At 56.7% G+C, this 21,779-nt stretch overlaps 6 protein-coding genes across 6 annotated transcripts; 3 read left to right on the top strand and 3 right to left on the bottom strand.

Moving 5' to 3' along the window:
• Positions 1-5,015: 5,015 nt before the first annotated feature.
• B0I36DRAFT_239294 (Nuf2 family protein) lies at positions 5,016-6,470 on the top strand (the record flags this gene model as incomplete). The annotated part of the gene is made up of 2 exons (XM_046149680.1): positions 5,016-6,290; positions 6,357-6,470. The coding sequence occupies 2 exons, from the start codon at positions 5,016-5,018 to the stop codon at positions 6,468-6,470; spliced, it is 1,389 nt and encodes a 462-aa protein (XP_046015824.1).
• A 152-nt stretch (positions 6,471-6,622) lies between these two features.
• Positions 6,623-7,921, bottom strand: B0I36DRAFT_96198 (uncharacterized protein). The gene has a single exon (XM_046163655.1). It carries the CDS (start codon positions 7,771-7,773, stop codon positions 6,775-6,777), a length of 999 nt encoding a protein of 332 aa, XP_046015823.1. The 5' UTR covers positions 7,774-7,921; the 3' UTR covers positions 6,623-6,774.
• Positions 7,922-8,084: 163 nt separating this feature from the next.
• Positions 8,085-10,848, top strand: B0I36DRAFT_318974 (adaptin N terminal region-domain-containing protein). The gene is made up of 3 exons (XM_046153353.1): positions 8,085-8,223; positions 8,286-8,434; positions 8,509-10,848. Exons 1-3 carry the CDS (start codon positions 8,184-8,186, stop codon positions 10,672-10,674), a joined length of 2,355 nt encoding a protein of 784 aa, XP_046015822.1. The 5' UTR covers positions 8,085-8,183; the 3' UTR covers positions 10,675-10,848.
• Positions 10,849-11,172: 324 nt separating this feature from the next.
• On the top strand, positions 11,173-12,302 carry B0I36DRAFT_318973 (glycoside hydrolase). Its single transcript, XM_046153352.1, has 2 exons — positions 11,173-11,634; positions 11,733-12,302. Exons 1-2 carry the CDS (start codon positions 11,512-11,514, stop codon positions 12,177-12,179), a joined length of 570 nt encoding a protein of 189 aa, XP_046015821.1. The 5' UTR covers positions 11,173-11,511; the 3' UTR covers positions 12,180-12,302.
• A 3,080-nt stretch (positions 12,303-15,382) lies between these two features.
• B0I36DRAFT_96113 (mosquitocidal toxin protein) lies at positions 15,383-17,140 on the bottom strand. The gene is made up of 4 exons (XM_046163654.1): positions 17,025-17,140; positions 16,547-16,956; positions 15,924-16,353; positions 15,383-15,749 (listed from the first exon to the last, which is right to left on the bottom strand). Exons 2-4 carry the CDS (start codon positions 16,942-16,944, stop codon positions 15,717-15,719), a joined length of 861 nt encoding a protein of 286 aa, XP_046015820.1. The 5' UTR covers positions 16,945-16,956; positions 17,025-17,140; the 3' UTR covers positions 15,383-15,716.
• Positions 17,141-18,708: 1,568 nt separating this feature from the next.
• Positions 18,709-21,195, bottom strand: B0I36DRAFT_347461 (uncharacterized protein; the record flags this gene model as incomplete). Its single annotated transcript, XM_046156574.1, has 3 exons — positions 18,709-18,796; positions 18,905-20,509; positions 20,780-21,195. The coding sequence occupies 3 exons, from the start codon at positions 21,193-21,195 to the stop codon at positions 18,709-18,711; spliced, it is 2,109 nt and encodes a 702-aa protein (XP_046015819.1).
• Positions 21,196-21,779: the final 584 nt, after the last annotated feature.

The raw sequence follows: 21,779 nt of genomic DNA, 5'->3' as shown, positions 1-21,779 counted from the left end.
CCACACCGGGCCCCAGGCCAGGCATGCCTCTTGGAAGATAGATCAGCGCGATCTCGACCTCGACTCGACCTTGGCTTAGCTTCGCTGGGGTTGGAACGACTCATACCCAACGGCACAGGTACTGCAGGCGGCACCGCGAAGCTTTCCGGGCAAGCCTGGAGTCTGCTAAACTTGCTCAGACTTTGTGCCAGAGCTTTCGTCCCATACCAACAAAGGAAGGCAACGGGAGAGTAAGCAGAAGGATTCTATCCGCATTAGGTAGCGGTACCACCAAGCTGGTCGTTCAAAGTACCCTCCCTCCTCTGCACACTGCACCCCACTGGTGGATATGCCGGCTCGTATTGTCCACGACTGTGGGCCACCCAACTCGAGCAGAAGCCCTAGGGAATTGGCCCCGGTTGCCACAGATGGCTCCTTTCGGTGGGCAATCCACATGTGGCAGCTTCCATCTTTGCACACAGCTGAGGCAGCAGTCCGTCTCACAGGTGGTTTGGTGAGCATAGCCAGCAGACCCAACACGATCGTGATGCGCGACTTTGGGTCTGGCTCGAGCGAGTACGAAAACCCCGCGTACCGTCGCGGGACTGGCAACCTCGGATCCGTACCAGCAGGACGAACAGGAATCGCCACAGTCATGGCGCAGACGAATGTGGCGCCAAAGCTGCGGTGTGAGTGCTGTCGGCGAATCAGACGGCCTGTGCTGAAGCGGCAATGATTGGCGCACCATGTCATTTTGCTCATGGGCGTCACCGTGACCAAACAAGCAGCAGCTGCTGGTGCCCGGTTTCTCGCACTCAAGACCAGTGGGGTGTGGTCCTCTCCATTCTCGGAGACATCAAGGGTTCATCCACGTGCGCGGCAGCCCTTGACAATGCGACAGCTCAAAATCGACAATCTGAATACGCCGGCAGACTGGTGTGCCCTACGACTCGGTCTCGATTTGTAGCCAGTCCGATCGCGCGCCCATGCTTGCTATTAACTGACAGACTCCATCTGCACGCAGAACGGCGATCAAAGGCGATCGACGAGCAGTTGCGGTCGGGGGAGCAGCCGTCCACACCTAAGGGCAAGCGGACTTGTCGCAAGTCACAGTCATACCAATGGCATCACCTCTCATGTCCGCCAGGTCTGAAGCTTTCTGGCATGGCGTGAAAGGAAGCCCAGATTGTTGAGCTGGCTGGTGGACGGCACAGGACATGGGTCGCGCATAATCTGCAGCGGACCTGTGACGGACGTGTCGCACATTGCATCGTGCAGGACAACTCACGCACGCAGTCGTTGCAGCGCTCCTGGCTCCTTACCAGACTCTGGCACTGGGTGACGGCGTTGAGCATCTGTGAGGTATATTGAGATGCACCAAAGGTCTTGGGGCTCGAGCCTCTGCAATTTACTGTTTCGACACATGATCACCAGCACCATCAGCTAGTACTATCTGGGATCCGCACCTTGATGTGCAGCGCCTCCAGGCGAGGCTTGCTGACGTCCACCATTTGCGTGGACTCTTGCCTCCGGGGACAAGTCAAGCTGGTTGTCTTGTCTCGGACGCCACGCATTGGACGCGCCGTACACCCACAGACGTGCATGACATGCATGACGAAGGCCGTTTATCCCCAGGGATTTCCACTGGTACAACGCTTGCACGTATGCATATGAGATGCATCTCGGCTGGGTTCCACCTACAGTCCTCACCCGCAGTCCATTGGCTGCAGCATGGGCGACAACAATCCGATTGTCCTCCTGCCTTGGTCGCGAGCTGGGCTAAAACTCTATGCAACCAAGCAGAGACAAGTGCAGCCAGAGAGCCACCAGATCGGCCAGGAGAGTTTGCTCCTGTGTGAAGAAGATGTGCGGTGACTCCGCACCAAAAAACTGGCTGTGTGTCGACACTCTTCAGTTCCAGCATTTTCATGACGGCTCTGGCTTGTGCCTCCGTTTCTAGCTCCGTCTGGGACCTTTCTAGATTGATGGCGGGAAGAAGACGATGCGGGGTGCCCACCTGGATCGCGTGGCGAGCCTTGCTGCAGTGTGGCAATGGTGCCCTGACCCGCCTCGTCGTCCGGCACTTGGGTCAAGCCAACGCGCGTGGCGTTTGGGCCCAGGCGATAAATGACATGCCTGGGGGTGCTCGGCCGCAATATGAGATCCCGTGATCTATTATCGAGCCACAAGCTCCGCTCGCAATCTCCAGACGGCAAACCACCGAATTGAATGCGTGACCCGGACCTGTCAACAAGCAGAAAGGCCGTGATCAAAACGAGACTTGTGCGCGTCGTGGTTGGCAGATACCAGCAAATGGTCTACAACATTAAGACCCTGGTCGAGTCAGCGCAGGCGGTGTGTCGAGAGCTAGGCTGGCTTTGTGGATTGAACCGTTCAAGAACTAGCCAGAACTACCACAAAAACCCAGCCGCCACGACCAGTCACTGGCTGGTTTCAGCAAGGCTACTACGCGGCAGTGCATGGTACTTCCACGCAGCTCTTTCCGGCTCGAGAGGATAACGGTGCTCACCCGAGGAACATTCTCAGATTGGCTCCTGCGAGCTTCAGCGCCGTCCGCAAAACCTTTGTCGAGTCCCCGGGGCTGTAGCACGCAAAGCAGTCTAAAAGACGATCGCAGATCATTCCTTTGTTTTGTTACCAGTACGGTACGCTTGTCCAGGATCATGGCAGCCAATAACTGCCCGTGCCCGGCTGCGATGTCTGCCACTGCCATCTGGAGTAAGAGGTTGTCAAGATGGTTCTGAAGCAGGCAGGGCAGGCTCACACATGGCCAAGTCCACAAGAGCCAGTCCTAGCGCAATTCATGGATGAAGGCGCTAGCATGCGCCGTCCCCCAACGTGTGTCCGGCTGCAATTCCTGTTCCTGCTGCTTTTCAGCGCAAGGCGACCCTTACTGGTCAAATTACTGCTTGTTATCGACGTCCAAACCTTTCTAGACCCGGAGAGGCATATTATTGAGGTTGCTCAGCCACTTCGAATGGATTCAATCACTCACCCCGCCCTCTTCTATGCTGTTTTCAGACTGGGGAGAGGGCCGTCGTGGCTGGGATGACCTTGCTATATATTGGTCCCGCCGTGGAGTATTCCTAAAGTCTAGGATTCCCCAGAATTTCTCGAGTCATGGATCACGCAAGCTAGTTAGGTAGGTTGCAAGCTGCACGAACTAGACAATAATGAAGTAAAGGACAACCGATCCCCGGCTAGCTCCTGAGTGGTTGCTGTGCATTCTGGAAAGACGACTCGAGCACCGCTAGTCGTTTCGACGAGCCAGCCACGAGGGCGTCTGATGAACCCGACCAGATCGGAGGGGACATCATGGTGCAGACATCACGCGCTGGACCTTACTCTTGGCAGCAGGACAGAAGCACAGCTCATGAGTTGGGAATCCAGCTCCTAAGAAGTTCATTGGAGGTCAGCCAGCCGCGAGGGTCTCTTCCTTGGTTGCGACTCGTAAGGCCGAACAGGGCACGTCTAATGGTTTCGAGTCAGGGCTTGCTCTCAGCAAAACGCCAGATCAATAGAACTGCGGCCAGCTTGTAGCGTCGGAGAGCAGAATGGCGCAGGCTAGAGATGAAAATGTAGCTGGATGATACCTGATTCGTCGGTGTGTAAACTGGACCATGAAGTAGCGAGCAATTGCAAGCTGCTCTTTCGAACGTGGTTGGTGGGCTGTTTAACAAGCAATTACAAAAAGAAACAACTGCACCGTGCTGGAGTGGAGACAGCAAGGTGCAGGGCATGCTTTGGCGAAGCTATGTCCGGATACGTGAGCGAGGGCGCGGGTCTCTCTGGTACTTCATAACCACGTCGGGGTTTTTAGGAAGCCGACTTGTTGCTTTCACACAGTCGCTCACAACATCGCCACTCTGTCTTGCCCTAGAGGGCTGCAGACAAGGTACTGTAGCCTAGTCCGTAGTGGCTGCTCTCCTTGGTTGCTGTGTTGGCTGTTGTGGATGTTGCATTCGCCGGTGAAATGTTGTTGCGCGGTGTATGACGCTAAAGAATTTCGGTTTCCGATCCTGATCTTGTCCGGCCCGAAGGCGGATTGCTTCACCGTCCATAATCAGATGAATATAGCACTCTTTTAGGAACTTGTAGTCGACGGTGTCGACTTTGTGCTTCGCCTTCGGTGTGGTCTTCGGACTTGGCGGGGACTCTTCCTCAGATGCTTCCTGCGCCCCCGCTTCTCTTTTCCTTTGGATCTTGCCTCATTGTTGACTGTTGTCGTTTTTGGTTGATTGTCTGGTGTTCCACGCGTAGCCTGAGCCTCCTGTCCTTGTTCTTGCAAGCTTGCCCTCAATTTCTGGGTATTCTTCCGCACATCTTGCTTTCCGAACGTACCCTTGCGCTCCTCACCCTCGCTGCCAGCCTGCTGAAGAGAAGAGTGTCCTTGTGGCACCTTTTCTGCTTTTTCGGGCCGGGTTTTTCATTGCGTCTTCTACTTTGCGGTGCGAATGAGGCGACGGGCATAATTCTCTTGTGCAAACTCGTTCAGTCCTGGAGGAAAGAAATTCTCCTCTTTCACGATTTGCGCCCCTTTCACGTGCCTGGGTAGCACCACCGGGACGGCACGGTATTACAATCATACGGATGAGATCACCCTTTGCGACTGTCTTACGTGCCATCCCTAGATTACCCGACCTTGTATCGACCTGCTGGAGCTTGAGCAGGTGCTCTTTCCGTGCCTCAGTCGGGAGTCGTTGCATCTTCTCCACTCTTGCAGTGTCCAATGTTGTCGTCCCAACCCAAAACGGGTGTGGCGCCAGGGCCATGTCGTGCGGGCGTGCCCCGCCTCCTAATGTTTACTTTCAGAGTGGGCACCTCGCGGCTCGAGATCCCTGGATATTCTGCGCCGACTGAGATTCACACATTGCACCACTCACTGCCCATCTTCACACGCCCACGAGCAACACAGCCGACACGTCGCAACCCATCAATCGCACCAACACTCTCTGTCAGAAACAACACCGCTGCTTACACCTTGCATCGGATACGGAGCCCGACCGCCGCCAACCATGGCGTTCAACCCGCGAATGTCCATCATCCCGCCGGCGCAGCAGGCCCAGTCCCGCGCCCGCAAGAAGGAGGAGGAGGCCGACGCCTTCATGCGCCTGCCAGACAAGGAGATTGTCGGATGCATAACAGACATTGGCATCCCCTTCACCGTGCAGGACCTCCAGAAGCCCAACCCGCTCCAGGTCCAGATGATCTTTGAGTGGTTCGCCGAGCTGCTCCTCAACGCGACCCGCGAGTCCATCGAGCCCGCCATGCGCGCCGCCGCCGAGGACGTCTGCGGCGAGTTCGCCGACGTCGTGCCCCCAGACACGCGCAACCTCATGGGCTTCTACGTCTCCCTGCGGCGCCTGCTGCTCGAGACCGGCATCACCGACTTCAGCTTCACCGACCTCTACAAGCCCACCCACGACCGCCTCGTCAAGATCTTCAGCTACCTCATCAACTTTGTGCGCTTCCGCGAGAGCCAGACCAACGTCATCGACGAGCACTTCAACAAGGCCGAGGAGACAAAGACGCGCATCGAGACCCTCTACGGCGAGAACCAGGACATGGAGGCGCGTCTCGAGGAGATGAAGCACAACCGGCGCGCGATGGAGGTGCAGGTGCGGGAGAAGACGTCGCGCAACGACGAGCTGAAAAAGACGCTGCTCGAGCTGCGGTACAACCAGGAGAAGGTGGCCGCGCGGCTCGAGGAGGCCAAGGAGAAGAAGACCCAGCTGACGCAGCGCCTGGAGCAAAAGACGGCCGACAAGATGATCATGAAGCAGGAGAGCGCCAAGCTGCGGCCGTACACGCTGCAGAGCCCGACGAACCTCCAAAACAGCTTGGCCGAGCTCAACAACACGCTCAACGCGGACAAGGCGCACATCGACTCCCTCGACCGGCGGGCGAGGGCGCTGCAGACCTCGACAGACTCGTTTGGCGTGGTGGCGACGGATGTGGCGTCATGTATCAAGCTGCTCGACGAAATCCAGATGGAGCTTACCAAGGAGGAGGAGGAGAGCGTGCGGAATGCCAAACAAAGAGACGCCCTGTCAGAACGAGGCAACAACGTGCGCGAGGTTGAGCGGACGCAGGCCCTTCTCCAGAGGCAACTTGCCAAGTGGGACGAGCGGACAGAACGGCTGCGCGATCAGAGCCGCATCAAGGCGCAAGAGGCGAAAGAGAGGCTCGAGGAGCTGCGCGCGCTGCACAAGAAGCTCACGGAGGAGCGAGCCGAGAAGGGCACCGAGATTGAGCGGCGGAGAGTGCGAATCGAGCAGACGGAGAAGAAGGTATGTTGCGGCCAGAACCTGTTCACTTTCCTCCAGTACACCATAACTGACGTGATCGTCTCCCAGATGCTCGATCTCAAGGAGAACATTGAGAACGAGGTCCGCGCTGCGTACGACGAGTTCCTCAAGATGGAATCTCATATCAAGCTGTACATCACCGAGATGGAGCAAGCGATATGATGATGATGCACCAGGACGCAAGCCATTTTGTTTTGAACATGTTTACGACGAGCCCTTGCTTATGAATTGGAAGGATACTAGATACCACGGATGCCTGGCGTTATTGGAAGTCCTTTCTGTTTACCATCATCTCATGGCGAGTAGGCCGGGTGTATGATTCGGAAAATTGAATTTTTTTTACTACACTGGCAAGATATGACAGCAACTCGGGATTGCCTTCAAGCCGCTGACATGACATTTTGTGGCAACGTGAACGCGTGGGCATACCCCGCAGGTCTTCAAACGCCATCATCCAAGCAGCAGGTCATGAAGAAGTCCTCTCATCCCACACCATCCGCTGGAATCGAAGCCACCGCTTCAGAACACGCCCAACTTCCACAGTCCTGCCGGCCCAGCCGGGCTCGTCTCCATCAATGCCGAGCTTGCGCAGGGTGCTCCCGCCGCCAGTAAGCAGGGGCACATCCTCCGTCAACAATTCTTCCAAGGAAAGCCTCCCCCGCCTGACGCTGTGCTCACTTGTCCTTTGAGCAATAGGAGCGGCGCCACCGACCGAGTCGGCATTATCGGCGTCACCCTCAGCACCAGAGTCGTCGCCATGCCCGAAGCCCTCGTGCTCGCCACCACGCGAAGTCGGTATCCCAGCAGCGCCGCCGCCGCCGCCACTACCACCATTCCGAGCCGGCTCGACCAGCAGCACGCTGTGCAGGGAGAGCTGATGCGCGTACTCGACGAGCGTGGAGCACGAGTGCGACAGGCCCTGGGCGGACCACTCGCTCGTGTCGCGGTGTAGGTCCAGGAAGCCGTATAGGATCACCGTGCCGCTGGGCCGCAAGCTCGCAGTGGTTGTCCTCGCGGCAGCTCCGTCATCCTCACCACTGTGCTCCCGGCGTGGGGGGCCAGCAGGAACCTTGGAGGACGATGAAAAGACGGAGGAAGGGTGTCCTGGTTGGAGTAGATTTGGAGAGGCACTGCTGGACACGCCTGCCACCGACAGGTAGGACCGCAAGTGCGTCACCGTGGGGATATATAGCGTGCGGATGTGCCGCGATGTGACGAGCTGATGGAGAGGTGATGTCACGAGGTGAGGATACCTGCTGCGGACGAGGTCCGCTCTGGAGGATGGAGAACCTGGCTGATTGGTGCTGCTCGTCAGTTCGCTGTGAAGCACCTCACCGAGCAGGCTGGCGACGAAGTCTGTGCGGGTAGAACAGATGATGAGGGTTGTCGGATCTGTGTGGTACTTCAGGATGTGAGCCAGCAGTTCCGAGGGCAGGGCTGGTGAGAGGAGAGTGCAGTTTGTCATGGTGTGCTGCGCGTCCGCTGATGTAGATATCGCAACAGCGGGAGCGCTGCTTGGCTTGTTGTCATGGTGTAGTATGGATTTGTTTCACTGCCGGCTCTGCATTTGCAGGTGATTGAAGATCGAGTGTTTGAAGGTTGTAAGACGCATGATATTCGTGGCATTGCTTGGTGTCCTGAAGGTGGATGTCGAGGATAATCGGACAGTCCACTTCTGTGGCAGCTGTCCGAAACGCCCCTGGCTGCAAGGGACTGCGTTGACGACATTGGTGGCAGCAGCTGGACAGCGAGCTATCCCGGAGCTGCACCCCGCCAAACCCACCGCATCATCACCAACGACCAGTTCTAACCTGAGCAGGCTCCAGCCGTGGGACGCGATTTCGGCAGCCCGTGCTGCTCTGATCTCTCAGCACCATGGAGTCGATATCGCGGATATCGACACTGCTCGAGAATGGTCAGTCAGGTCCCAATCTCTGGTCCGTCGCCTCTGCTGCGCTCCCACACTGACGTGCCCAGCTCGCGATCTCACCCTCGAAGCTGCCCAGGCGGCCCGCAGCGCCCGCCCGACCACGACCTCACGAGCGCTGCCCACAGCACAGCTCAAGAAGCTTTTGGACAGCCGCAATGAGCGCGAAGTTCTCGATGGACTGCGTCGAGTCATTTCAGTACGGGCAACTTGTTCCCACGAGATAACCCGCGAAGAACGACTCGCTGACATCCGCTTTTCCTCGTGTTGCAGATGATGTACCGACAGCAAAAGACCCTTCCGCTCTTCTCCTCCGTCGTCAAGAACGTTGCCTCACCAAATTTCGAGATCAAGAAGCTTGTCTATATATATCTCATTCACCATGCAGAGCAAGAACCCGACCTCGCCCTCCTTTCGATCAACACCATCCAGAAATCGCTGTCCGACTCGAACCCACAAGTACGGGCCCTTGCGCTACGAACAATGTCAGGCATAAGGGTGCCTGTGATCAGCCAGATCGTTTCTCTTGCCATCAAGAAGGGTACAGGCGACATGTCACCACATGTGCGGAAAGCTGCAGCTTTGGCGATTCCGAAATGCTACCGACTAGAGCCAAATACTCTTCCTCAGCTGCTCAAGTACATGAGCACACTGCTCGGCGACAAACAATACTACGTGGCCGGAGCGGCAGTCTCAGCCTTCCTCGATATCTGCCCAGAGCGCATCGACCTGATACATAAGCACTACAGATCTCTCATCAAGAAAATTGTCGACATGGACGAGTGGAGCCAGCTTGCGGTGCTGAGGATGATGACAGTCTATGCACGCAAGTGCTTTCCGAGGAGAACGCGGACTGTAAAGCCGCAGAACAATTCAGGGGACCTACAGGACTTTTACGGTGAGAGCACTGCAGAGACGAATGAAGCCGCGAGCGAAGAGCAGGTTGTCGTGCTCGACCCCGACCTCACCCTCCTGTTGAACGGCATCAAGCCGTTACTACAGAGTCGCAACTCGGCTGTCGTCATTGCAGTGGTACGATGCTACAACGATATTGGGACACCCGAGTACACAAAGGCAGCGATAGGTCCTCTGGTCGCGCTGGTCAGGGGGCCCCAGGACATCCAACAAGTCGCACTTTACAACATTGTAGCAGTGTGTCTGGACCATCCGACATCGTTTGCCAAGTATGCGTCGCATTTCCTTGTGCGAGCGACGGATCCGGCGCCGGTGTGGGAACTCAAGCTTGAGGTCCTTACGCTCATCTTCCCCCACAGCCCGGCCTACACAAAAAGCTTGATATTGAACGAGCTCGAGCACTTCTCTAGCGGCACGGACAAGGCCTTGGTACGTGAAGCTGTACGTGCGATTGGTCGCTGTGCGCAGGCAGACCACTCCACAACTGCACGTTGCATGCGGCTCCTTCTCGGTCAAATAACCAGTCTCGATGGCACGCTTGCAGCAGAGTCACTGACAGTCATACGGCATCTGATCCAACAAGACCCAGAAGGTCATGTGCGTACTGTTATCAAACTTGCCAAGAATCTCGATTCTGCAACCGACCCACAGGCCCGGGCAACCATTGTATGGCTCGTCGGCGAGTTCTCCGGGTTGGACGCGGAGAACAATATCGCGGCTGACGTACTGCGGATCCTGCTGAAAGGCTTCGCCGATGAATCGGAAATCACCAAGCGCCAGATCGTGTTGCTTGCAGCTAAGGTCTACTTGCACCACATCAACAGGGAGGCCGAAGCAGCAAAGTTGAGGGATGCCGAGAACAATGACGACATACCTGAAGCCTTCACCGAGGTGCACCCGATCACAAGGCTGTGGGACTATGTGCTACAACTGGTCCGATATGATACTTCATACGACCTGAGGGACCGCACTCGACTATATAAGGCCTTATTGGGCGTGCCGCAGCTCGCGACGCTTATGCTTCTTGCGCCTAAGCCCGCGCCCCAGGCACCAAGTCCATCAGAAACACGAAAGGGCTTCATCCTGGGCTCTTCTGCACTAGTTCTAGCTGGCGGCGGCGGCGTGCACCCTCTGAAGGGGTACCAGCCGCTGCCTCCATGGGTGCAGGAAGGGCGGGAGCCTGATCCTAGCCTTCGAGGAGTTGATAGTACCGCATTAGAATATGGCCAGAAGGGCCGCTCTGTGCCAGCGTCTGAAGTTTTAGGAGAAGCTCCGCAGCCCGTTGCGACAAAGAGCAATGGGGCGGGGGCCAAGACTCTAGATGACTGGCTCGCAGAGAGTGCTTCCGAAGAGGAGGCAGACGAAGAAGACCCGGATGAGGAAAGTGAAGAAGACGACGATGGCGAGGAGGAGGATGAGGAAGAAGAGGAGACGGACGAAGAGGAGGATGAGGATGGGGAGGAAGATGATGAATCATCCGAAGAGGACGAGGCGGATGAGCTCGAAGGCTTTCTAAGCAAATGAAGTGAAGCTTGACACTTTGAGCAGTTGAAGATCGTCTGAAATTTGTGCAAAGGTTGAACTGGAGGCCCACTCTGGTGCACTCAGGTTCAACAGGTCCGACAGGACAGGCCGAAACATCATTGATGAACGTGCCAAGCCTCTTGCCGCGCCGACGTCCCAGCAGACCTCTTTGTGATTGAGAAATGAAGCAACGATCGACCGCATCGCCCCGTTGGTTCCGGACAGTGGATATCGACCTCATATATCCTAGGCATCGCGGAGGTTTGCTCCGCTTGCCGGATTGGGCTGCATGGTGAGCACCCTGGTAACCTCCATTCATCGATGCGGACCACACTTGCCCAGGCGCCGTTTCCCCTGACTATGATATGGCGGTTCTTGGAGGACCAATGAAATCGCCTTTAACCTGCGTGACATTTTGTGTTTCAATCACTTGGGTCGCATTGCAGCGTTAGAGGCACTTCCCGTGCTTCCGCCTCGATGGTCCACTTACCGGATCCACGTCCACAACACAACGGCCAGCTCAGTCACGCGCGTGGCAGAGCCGCCAACGCCACTGACGCCGCCCTCCGTGATGCTTTGGGATGCATAGCAGATATTCTGCATGTACTGGCCGAAACGGGCTGCGTGAGGATATACTCGCGTTTCAGTTTCACGAGTTCAATGGTTCAACCAGGTGTTCTGCGATTCTTATCATCTCCTTCATGATGTATAAAACCCCCGGGATGTAGCACTTGGACGGTCTAGGTTGAAGACAGTCTCCATCGGTCCCAGCACTGAGCACTCTTCTACGGTCTTTCCAAGCGCAAACCACCATATTCGCGTGTCCTCTCTGACACCATGAGAACATCCGAGGTCCTCTTCGCGGCTGCGGCCCTCGTCACCTCGGTGACTTCGCACGCAACCTTTCAACAACTCTGGGTGGACGGAGTTGACAAGGGCAATGTCTGCGCCAGACTTCCAGTAAGTACTGGAAACACACCTGTCTCTGAGGCACCAAGAACCAAGCCAGAGACCAACAGACCACATTTGCTGACTTTCTCCCCCTCGCAACACCGCAGGCCTCCAACAGCCCCGTCACCGCCGTCAACACCAACGATATCCGCTGCAACGCGAACCCCGGCAAGGCCAGCCAGAAGTGCAGCGTGCCCGCGGGCTCGACCGTGACGGTCGAGATGCACCAGCAGAACGGGGACCGGGACTGCTCCAAGGAGGGCATTGGCGGCAACCACTTTGGCCCGGTCATCGTGTACCTCTCCAAGGTCTCGGATGCGAGCACCGACACGGGCAGCGGCAAGTGGTTCAAGATCTTCGAGACGGGCTACAACGCGGCCACCAAGGTCTGGGGCAACGAGGGGCTCAACCGCGGCTGCGGCAAGCAGCAGCTCAAGATCCCCAGCAGCATTGCGCCCGGCGACTACCTCCTCCGCGCCGAGACGATTGCGCTGCACGCGGCTGGCCAGGCTGGCGGTGCTCAGTTCTACATGACCTGCTACGTGAGTTTATGATTCCTGTTCATGATCATCTCCATTGTCATTGCTGCGTTTCCTTCTTCTTCTTCTTCTTCTTCTTCTTCTTCTTCTTCTTCTTCTTCTTCTTCTTCTTCTTCTTCTTCTTCTTCTTCTTCTTCTTCTTCTTCTTCTTCTTCCAGGCCGACTATCTCTGACCTGTGCTCTTTTTTGCACCGATGCAGCAAATCACCGTTACTGGCGGCGGCTCCGCCAACCCCAGCGGCGTCACCTTCCCTGGCGCGTACAACGCCAACGACCCGGGCATCCTCATCAACATCTACCAGAACCTCAACTCGTACACCATCCCCGGTCCGGCCGTCTTCTCTGGCTAAAGGAAACAATGTATGCGGATACGTCCTTTTTCTTGCGTCCTTTGTTTTTGTGTTGGGGTTCTGTTCCGATGAGCCTCCCCGATCCCCCGACTCCTTGAGTGCTCGACCAGGCACGCCGCCCATGGCCAAGTTACTTCCAGGGGGAAGGAGGGGAGGAGAGTGAGATAAGCTGGTCTACATCCATGGTCCGTCTGTGGCACCTCCTCTTTCGCTCTTCCTTTCTGTGCAGATGCACACTGGTATGGTATGGGTCTGGCAAAGCCCAAACACACGCCCTCCCACATTCGATAGAGATATACATTTCAGCTCGGTTTGGGGTCCAGGCGCAAATAGAAGTTGTTGTACACTGTGGTCCACATGAGTGCCGTGTTGCTGGCTTGCTTGTTTCTGCACGTATATGAAGAGGGGCGATGCCGTGGTTCCAGCTTGGTCAAATCGTGCAGCCCATTATTCCCGGGCCGCGCCCCTGCCTTCCCTTTTCAAGAGGCACAACAAACACCAAGCAAACACGTCGTGGTTTTGTTTCGGCAAGGGCCTTTGGATTACACACTGCCGGCTGCCAGCCAGCCAGCCGAGCCTAAGAACTGGGCCCCCAATTGCCAGAAGGATGGATAAGGCGACCGCGCACCCGCGTGACACAGCTTATCGCAATTAGACTTCCCGAGACACGAGGCAGGCTGGCCTGGCGCGGTAATTTAAGTTTAGGCACTCGTCTGTTCCGTAGATACGGGTGCCTTGTTCTCGATGTGTTGTGCCAAGGGTGGGTGCCAGTGCCGGCTCAACGATCCGGGCGTACGGAAGCCCGTTCCCAGGGATGTGGTCGTCTGCTGCTTGGTGTGTGGGGAAGAAGGCCCAGACTTGAACCCCCCCTGCCTGCTGGAATTGGGGGGAAGGGAATCACGCGGCGGAGCACGGCCAGCGCGGTCAACGTCCTATCCCTTCGGATTGACGCCGATGGGGGGGCCCAGCGTGCCGCATGTCTGTGTGCTTGTTTTCTCGTGGCAACCCGGTGTCCAGATTCGTTGCCAGATGAATTTTCTGTCCCCACCGTGTTATCTTCACAGTAATCAAGGAGAGGAGGATCCTGACACAACATCCCTGGATTTATGCGAGTCGTTCGTTGTCGTCGCGATCCGCGGGTGGGACGATGGAGGTGATGGGGTCTTGCAGGTGGACTGATGACGTATGATCTGGGGCTGCACGACCGAGCGTGCAGTTTTGATGGCTTCAGAGTCTGCACAGAGATTTCGCTTCAGGGTACCTTGGCGAGAGCACTGTGTACGTGAGAAAGTAAAGTACCTCGACGTGCAGGTATCCATACCTGGAGGACAAAAGACCAGCCAATTGCAGGCCCTCACCTGAAGGGTACAGGAAGCTTGGAATGAGTTTGTGATCGGCCGGTACTTGGAGTCATGTACCTGAAGATCGCCAATGGGGGGACGGACCAGGTCCAGTGTCTCTGACGTGCAGGCAAGCCGTCGTCGTAGCCGAGGTATGGCATGACAAAGGACACACCACCACCCGACATTGCGATCACGAGGGCCCCGTGGCTAGACACAGACAGGCACCCTGCGGGCAAGCCACCGTTTGTGTCTCGTATGCGAGAATGCCCGACGACGATGCAGACCAGCGCTGACTGGGGGAGAAGCCTCCGCTGATAGGGTCCCCAAAACCGGGGAAAGCATCCAGCTCTTGGGATCAATTAGCCGTGGCAAGAGGGGCCTGCATTGCATGTGCTGCAGACGTGGCCCGGCCCCGGTACGTACCGTGACTTGACACCTCAGGCACGACCACCACGACCACCGGTCGGCAGGCACGGGACAGACCGCCCCTTCGCCCTTCGATCGCTCTTTCGTCTTTGGCGAGTCTCGCGTGCTCTCGCACCACTTGCGGCGACGTGCGTGCAGGACGTGGGCCCGGTTTTGCCCGGCGGGCTGCTGCATCGACACGACACACACACACATACACGCACACTCGATGCCTCCCCATCTCCATCCCCATCCTAACTAACCTCTGTCCCGCGCATGTGCATGTGCCCGTGCCGTCTTATAAAGTGCCGCCCCTCTCGCTGCTGGCTTCTGGCCGTCCATCGACTCCAACAGATGACTGACCTCTTGTGTCATTACCCCATTCGCAGCTCGACCTTCACCCCGCCTCCTTCCTCTTAGCTCCCGGTCCAACGTCTAGTACTGTAAACCATAAAACACACCACGGGACCCTTTCCCTCTACACCCCATATAAATCATCCGCCCTCGACACCATACATAGGGTGCGCTATCACGGCCTTATCAACTCCCAAAGACATAAAACCACACACCACATCTTCCACAATGCCGTCCTACAAGGTCCCCAGAACCCGCCCTCGCTACTACATCGACCAGTCCGCCATGAACAAGGGCGTCAGCGAGTACATGGCTCCCACAACACCAACCGAGGTACGCTCCCCCTGCTTTGCACCCGACGAGACACACTGCCGTCCCAGATCCTTCGGCAAACCACTCGACTCCATTGTGTGCCACAAACACTAACAACATTTCACAGTCAAAACCAGAGGGCTTTGCCTACAGGACAAGAGACCAGACTCGGCGGGACTCGGACGCGTCGCAGGCCGACAGCGACCGGGCTTCAAGCCATGGCGCCGCCAGCCCATGAGCCCTGTCTCATGCTTGATGCTTTCGCCTTGTATCGCTCTTTCCGGCTTCATGACATGATGATATTGCCATTTCTCGCGGCTGTATGGAGGCAGTGACCGCAACGACAAGCTGTGTTTGTAGCGTCAAGTTGCTTTCGGCTTGCACAGGCTCTTCTCGGCAGAATGCGCCGCTTCGACAAAGTGTCTTTTCTTTTCCAGGTTCTTGAAACGGCACAAACTACATTTTCCCAAAGTCTGGGTTAGGCTACTCACGACATCACATGCGTTTGCATTTTACATGTTTGGGGGTTTGGGATTGGACAGGAATGGGCGAGGGGCCCCACGCCTCTAGGAGTACTTTGAGATTGATCTTCCGCCTCTCACCAAGGCTGCTTGAATGACACATTGGATTACACCCGCGGCTCGACTGAGTCCGCGCGTCACAACAACATTTTTTTTTTCTTATTCGGAGGAAATTTCGTGACCCTGCCATTATGTATGGCGATACTGAGTCACTAGATGTGTGGATTATGCGCCACGACAGTGTGATATCCATGACATATATTTCCATCAAGCATCAATGCTTGGATCAAAACCTGGCACCTGTTGGAGGGGCACATTACACAGTTAGTCACTTGTCCTTGATCCGGTCTTTAGGATTACCGAGGTGCGGACCACAGCTGCTTCACGATCCAACCCATTCCCGACTCCCGATCATGAAACCCATCCCAGCACAACAAGGGAAAAGCCTGGGGATAAAAAAAAGAGAGAACTCACCTGCCCACCAGCCGCCGCCCTCAGCGAATCCACAAACTCGCCATCGAGCTTGGGCCCAACACCCCCGCTCCACGCGTTGAGCATGGCATCCCTCAGCCCGGCGCTCGGCCAGTTGTCCCAGCCGACGAGGGCGCCCGAGAACCACTGGCCCGTCTCGTTCTCGATGCGGTCGTCGCTCTCGTTGGCGAAGCGGAAGCAGTGCGTCCCGGCGCCGTCCTTGTGGTACACCATCTTCGGCCGGCCGGTGGCGCCGTCGAGGCGGAACCCGTCGTTGGCTGCGTGCTCGTATTTCCCGTGGCAGGACGGGGCGATGCGCTTGATCGTGTTGGTCGCCTGCTCGACAAAGACGACGATGTTCTCCCAGTCGTGCCGGTGGCCGCCGAGGAAGGAGCCGCAGATGGCCTGGTCCTTTTCAAAGTAGTACTCGTACCTAAAGAGGGGGGGTGGAGGGAGGAGGAAGGGACGTAAGATTAGAAAAGAGTATCTCCACGGCTAGAAGGTCAAGTCCCCTTTCTCCAGGAACAACGACGACCACGACCACGACTTATAGTCTATCGGGGACGGACATGCTGAACATCCCTGGCAGGCCGCGGGGATGAGAATGGGGAGAAAGGAAAGCTCACATCACCGCGCACCACCCGTTGTTGCACCGCCGCCGCGAGTACACGTTGTTGTTTTGCAGCCGCGCCGTGTTGCGGCAGTCGTCGGCGGGACACTTGAGCACCGAGTCCAGGCCGGAGTTGGTGCGTCCGCTGCTGTCGATCGCCGCCGTGTTGTAGCACCCGTCCGTGTCGAAGTCGAGGACCGGCTGGACGGCCGCCTCGACGCCGGTCGCGCTGCGGGGGAGCGCGGTTACGATGTTGCGCGTCGTGAGGCGGAGGGCTGTCGGGCTGCTGCTGCTGTCGCCTCCGCCGCCGTGAGGGGCTGCGAGTGTGAGATGGGGCGAGAGCAGCGCAGCGGCGACGACGGCCAGGAAGGCGAGGCTGGTGCCACTGCGTGGTGAGGGCGCTTGGGGATGCATCTTCAGCTGCTTCTTGACTCAATGTCTCAGTGGTTGTTTTCCGGACTATGTATTCGGTGGAGGACTCTGCAATTGCGTACGTCCTTGGAAGAGGAAATACAGGTCGCCAAATCCTTCTCCCCCGTAAGGCACAATGTTTCGTTTATAAACTACGAATTTACCCTTGCAGTCTTTGGTCAATAGAGAAACGTGATCGGAGGCGGGCCATGCCGTTTTTCCTCTCCGCACGCAAAAACAAAACAGAAGCTGGAGCGAGGAATCTATATTTGGCATGCCCGTAATGCGCAGGGGAGGGGGGGCAGGGGCACGAGCAAGGGAGTATACATGACGGCGGGAGGTCGATCCTTCCCAATGCCACGGGCCCGCATCCGAGAAGTCTATTGGCGTGTGTTTGTGTGTGTGCCTTGTGACGAGAAACAGGACAGGGCATGGGCCACTGGGCTAACACCTATAAAGGGAAAAAGACTTTGCGGGGGTGCCTGTGCCGGCATATTATGAGATGCTCCCAAGGGGGCCAGGGCTCAGTCAGGGTTGACTAGCTAGCTCCATCATGCTCGCTCCTCTCCCCTTCTCCCCCGCCTCGCTTATTTTCCAAGAGTGCTTCTAGGTGGAGCTTGGTCACAATCAGTTCACCGTCTGACAGCAGTGATGTGATGATCGTTCGTGGGGTGGGCAGGGTTGCTTGTCTCCTGCCGGATTAGGAAGGATGCCGGGATCAATGCAGCCGGCAACTCGAAATAGCACATGTGGTCTCCACTGACCGCAGTTTGGGGGCAGCTTGCTTGAACGATAGGGGTCGACCGACGGCGTACCGAGCTTTCAGCAAACACATGAATGAGCGCGGGAAGAGAGCCTTTGCTTACCCAGATACATTGAGCGAAGGACTGACTGGGAGAGACTATTCGAAGGGCCCACCGTGTTGCTGCGGAATGCAAAGAGTTTGCTAGTCAAGTGAGTCGTAGTTTGAAGGGTTCGACTTTTGAGATCAGTTGGCTCGCTCAAATATATCCAATAATTTCAAACGCGCGGCAACACTGTGAAAAGGGTGAGTCAAACACACAACGAAACGGCCAAAGACGGGAGAGGGTGTTTGCTGCTTACGTTGTACTAGTATGCCATGTATAGGGCTTAGGAGCTTTCCGCCACGAACTGCTTGTCGCGGAACCTGGCCATCAGAAAAAAGTGCCGACGTACTCCCGAACCTCGAACTCCTGCTGAAGCAGAGAGAGCTGTCGTCGGAGAACCTCTGGACATGGGCTTGCGAAGAGAGATGCCTGACAAGGTGAGCGGTATGGGCTTCGTTCCTCATACATGAGAGACTAGGGGAATTGGGCGAGGATATAGAGCCCGCTGCAATTATGAGATGAGAGGCCTTGTCTATAAGGTTGGAATAAGTGCATGAGACTTGATCCATTGACTAGGGGAGACAGTTGTAAGTGCTGTAGACAATTTGTGGATCGTCTATTTGTATAGTCGATGATTCCCATATGCCTTCCTGACTAGGCGAGCCCTTGAAATTTAGCAAATATAATCTCTGAAACCTATGGCGCTCCTGGGTATTGCCTGCACTTCATTCAGTGACATCACCGAAGGGCGACAGCAACATTTGCAGATGCTATCTAGTACTGTCTAGCTATCACTGGCCGCCCACTCGCTAACGGTTCGGTACGGCATAAGTCAAGTGTTGGATTGGACTGTGGTCGGGGGACTGATCACAGTACACAATCTAGCATTGATACATGGTGAACCACATACGACCAAGCCTCACTTGCCGATGCAGACATAGTAGTCTGGCCAAAGACCCGCACATTCGCCGCCATTGTTTACAGCCGGATTCCATATGTAAAAGTCACTATATCGGAGACAAAGTTAGTAGGTGACTCGAGGATTGGAGGGGCCCGCCTCTGCATGGATGGTCGCCCGTCCATGGTAACCATCCAGAGAGTGAAGCCAGACATACCTCAAATTGATGCCATTCGCATTGGCAATGGCCCAGCATCCATCACCGCCCTTGACCAGATAGAACTTCTTGCACCCGCTTGCCATGCCATTTTGGACTGGCGCGGGCGTTGGTACGCTCGAGCCGCCACTGCTCGTTGGGGATGCGGCTGCGCTTCTCGTCATGCTGCTGCTGCTACTGCGTGCACTGCTCGTTGTGCTGCTGCTGCGTAGGCTACTCATCGTGCTGCTACTACTGCTGCGGGCGCTGCTTCGCGAGGCTGAGGTGGTGGTGGTGGTGGTAACTCCGCCACTGCTGCTGGGACGGCCGACGCAGATGAAGAAGTCTGGCTGCAGGCCAGCGCAGGAACTTCCCAGCGCAGGGTTCCAGGCTTTCAGAGAGTCCTGGGAAACACCCGACTGCGACGAGATTGTGGCACACGTGTCCTCGTCCGAGACGTACCAGAACTCTGAGCAGTCCGAGGCGATGCCGTCCTGGGCAGGACTGTGGGCCGATGATGGCGGCGTGGGCTTCGAGACAGCGCTCGTTCGCGTGGTCGGCGTGCCGGCCACAGCAACGCAGTAGTTGCTGTCCACAATGACGCCGTCCGAGCAATCGACCCCGACTGAAGGATTCCACTTGATAAAGTCGGCCTGGCCAAACGTGCCAAACATCTGGGCGACAATGGCACACGTGTCTTCCGGCGTGGCCTTGTACCAGGCCACGCAGTCGCCCGTAGTGCCCGCCGGGACCGACGAGGGCCTCGTCTTGACCGTGGGCGGCATAGGGACATTGTCCCAGTCAAAGGCGGCGGTGCAGTACCAGTTGCCTGCCCACAGCCCATTGCAGTTGCCGTTCAGAAACGGGTGCCAGGCGAGAAACTGCTCCTTGGTGATTGGGGAGTACTCCTCTACGGCCTGGGCGCATGTGTCTCCATTCTCGGCTCTCCAGAAAGCCTTGCAGTTTGCCGGTAACTGGCCCTGAGTAGGCGATGGAGTGTCAAAGACGGGCTTGTCTGTCGGAGTCGGGGCCGGTGTGAAGGAGATATACGGAGGCAGTTCGATCGTCGCGTTAGCAGAAGCGGTGCCGGTCTCGTATGGCATCGTGAGCTGGACCTGGGGTCTTATGCCCACACAGACCCAGTAGTGGACGAACAGTCCCGAGCAGTCGATGCCAATGGCCGGATTCCAAGCATGAAAGTCTTCGAGAGTCATCCAAGTCGAGTAAAGGCCTGCGATGTTGGGGCAGGCTTCGCCACCCCGTACAAAATGCCAGTTGTTGCAGTACGCAGGCTGCCCTGCTTGCGTCTTTGAAGGAGGCCACTCCTCGGTCGACGATGGTCCGTAGATCGTTTCATTCGTTAGAGGGAAGCGAGTTGAGTAAGGCGTAGTTGGCGTGATGATGGTCATGGAGCTGCTCGACGACCTTGTGGCCGAGGAGGACGAAGCTCTCGACGTGGTGATTGTGCTCGTGCCCAGACCAACACAGTAAGCTTGGCCTTTCCAGAAATTGATCGAGCAGTCGCGGGACACCGCCGGATTCCAAGCGATGAACTGGTCATGCGTGATACCAAACTTGGCTTCGACGACTCCACAATCTCTGTCGGCATCACCGACCACGTACCACCTATTGCAGTTGCTGGGAGAACCGGTGAAAGTCGGCCCAGCGGGTGTCGAATTTCCCGGCAATGAAGAAGACGTCGAACTCTTCCTCGTACTGGATGTTGTCGTTGGCGTCGCGGCAGGCCCCAATCCGACGCAGTACGCCTGGCCTTTCCAAAAGTTGATCGAGCAGTCCCGGGATACGGCTGGGTTCCAAGCAATGAACTGGTCATGCGTGATGCCGAACTTAGTTTCGACAACTCCGCAGTCTCTGTCGCCATCCCCAATCACATACCACCTATTGCAGTTGCTGGGAGAACCGGTAAAGGTTGGCCCAGCAGGCGTCGAATTTCCCGGCAACGAGGATGTTGGACTTGTCTTCGAAGTGGATGATGTCGTGGACGTAGCAGCAGACCTCAACCCAACGCAGTATGCCTGGCCTTTCCAGAAATTGGTCACGCAGTCGCGGGATACCGCCGGATTCCAAGCGATAAACTGGTCATGCGTGATGCCGAACTTGGCCTCCACTGTGCTGCAAGAGTTGTCGCCATCGGCGACCACATACCACTTGTTGCAGTTACTAGGCGATCCCGTGAATGTCGGGCCTGGTGGTGTCGAGGCAGTCTGCGCATGTGCGAGTTGAGTGAAGCTGGCCACGATGGCCGCCCCTGCGAGTGCGAGAGCTCGTTTGAGGCTCATTGCTGTCACCATTGTTGTTGGAGCAGAGGCGACAACGACTGTTGAGTTGCCGATGCAATGTTTCAACACTCGATAGCCAAATGCCTGGTTTGTATGACATGAGGATGAACGTCAGAGGCCAGGGCGTCTACGGAGAGGACATCAAGCAGAAGGCCGGTCAAAGACACTGCGGCATCTCTTCCGCCGCTCCGTGATCCTGTCAGAATCACGTCTCGCAGTTTCATGCAGAAGCGGAGATTACGCTTAGTAGCATCCGCCCTGAAGGATGTTGTGCTTGGTTGCATCTGTTCCTAAGGGTGCTGTGCTTGGTAGCATGTGATTTCAAGGATGTCGTGCCTGTGCCAAGTCGGGCCAATATCATGATACTTGTGGGTGGCTGCTGTCAGCTGTAACATTCGGGGTCTTGTCGAATAAGCACTTGCAGGGCTGATCGTGGAGAGGAGGGATCCGTCTGGCTGGGACTAACCCCAGTCCGCTTGGCAAACGGCCCCAACCTGGACCAGATCCTCCGCAGCCGTTATAGGCAGGATTCGCACCCCTGACCGCTTATATCTTTCGACCGCCGGTCTGGCCAGGCCTCACGATGTCCTACCAGA

Source organism: Microdochium trichocladiopsis (genome assembly GCF_020744255.1).
Source record: "Microdochium trichocladiopsis strain MPI-CAGE-CH-0230 chromosome Unknown B0I36scaffold_3, whole genome shotgun sequence".
Taxonomy (NCBI): domain Eukaryota; kingdom Fungi; phylum Ascomycota; class Sordariomycetes; order Xylariales; family Microdochiaceae; genus Microdochium; species Microdochium trichocladiopsis.
The sequence above is the reverse complement of the archived record's forward strand: the minus strand, read 5'-3'. Positions and strand labels throughout refer to the sequence as shown.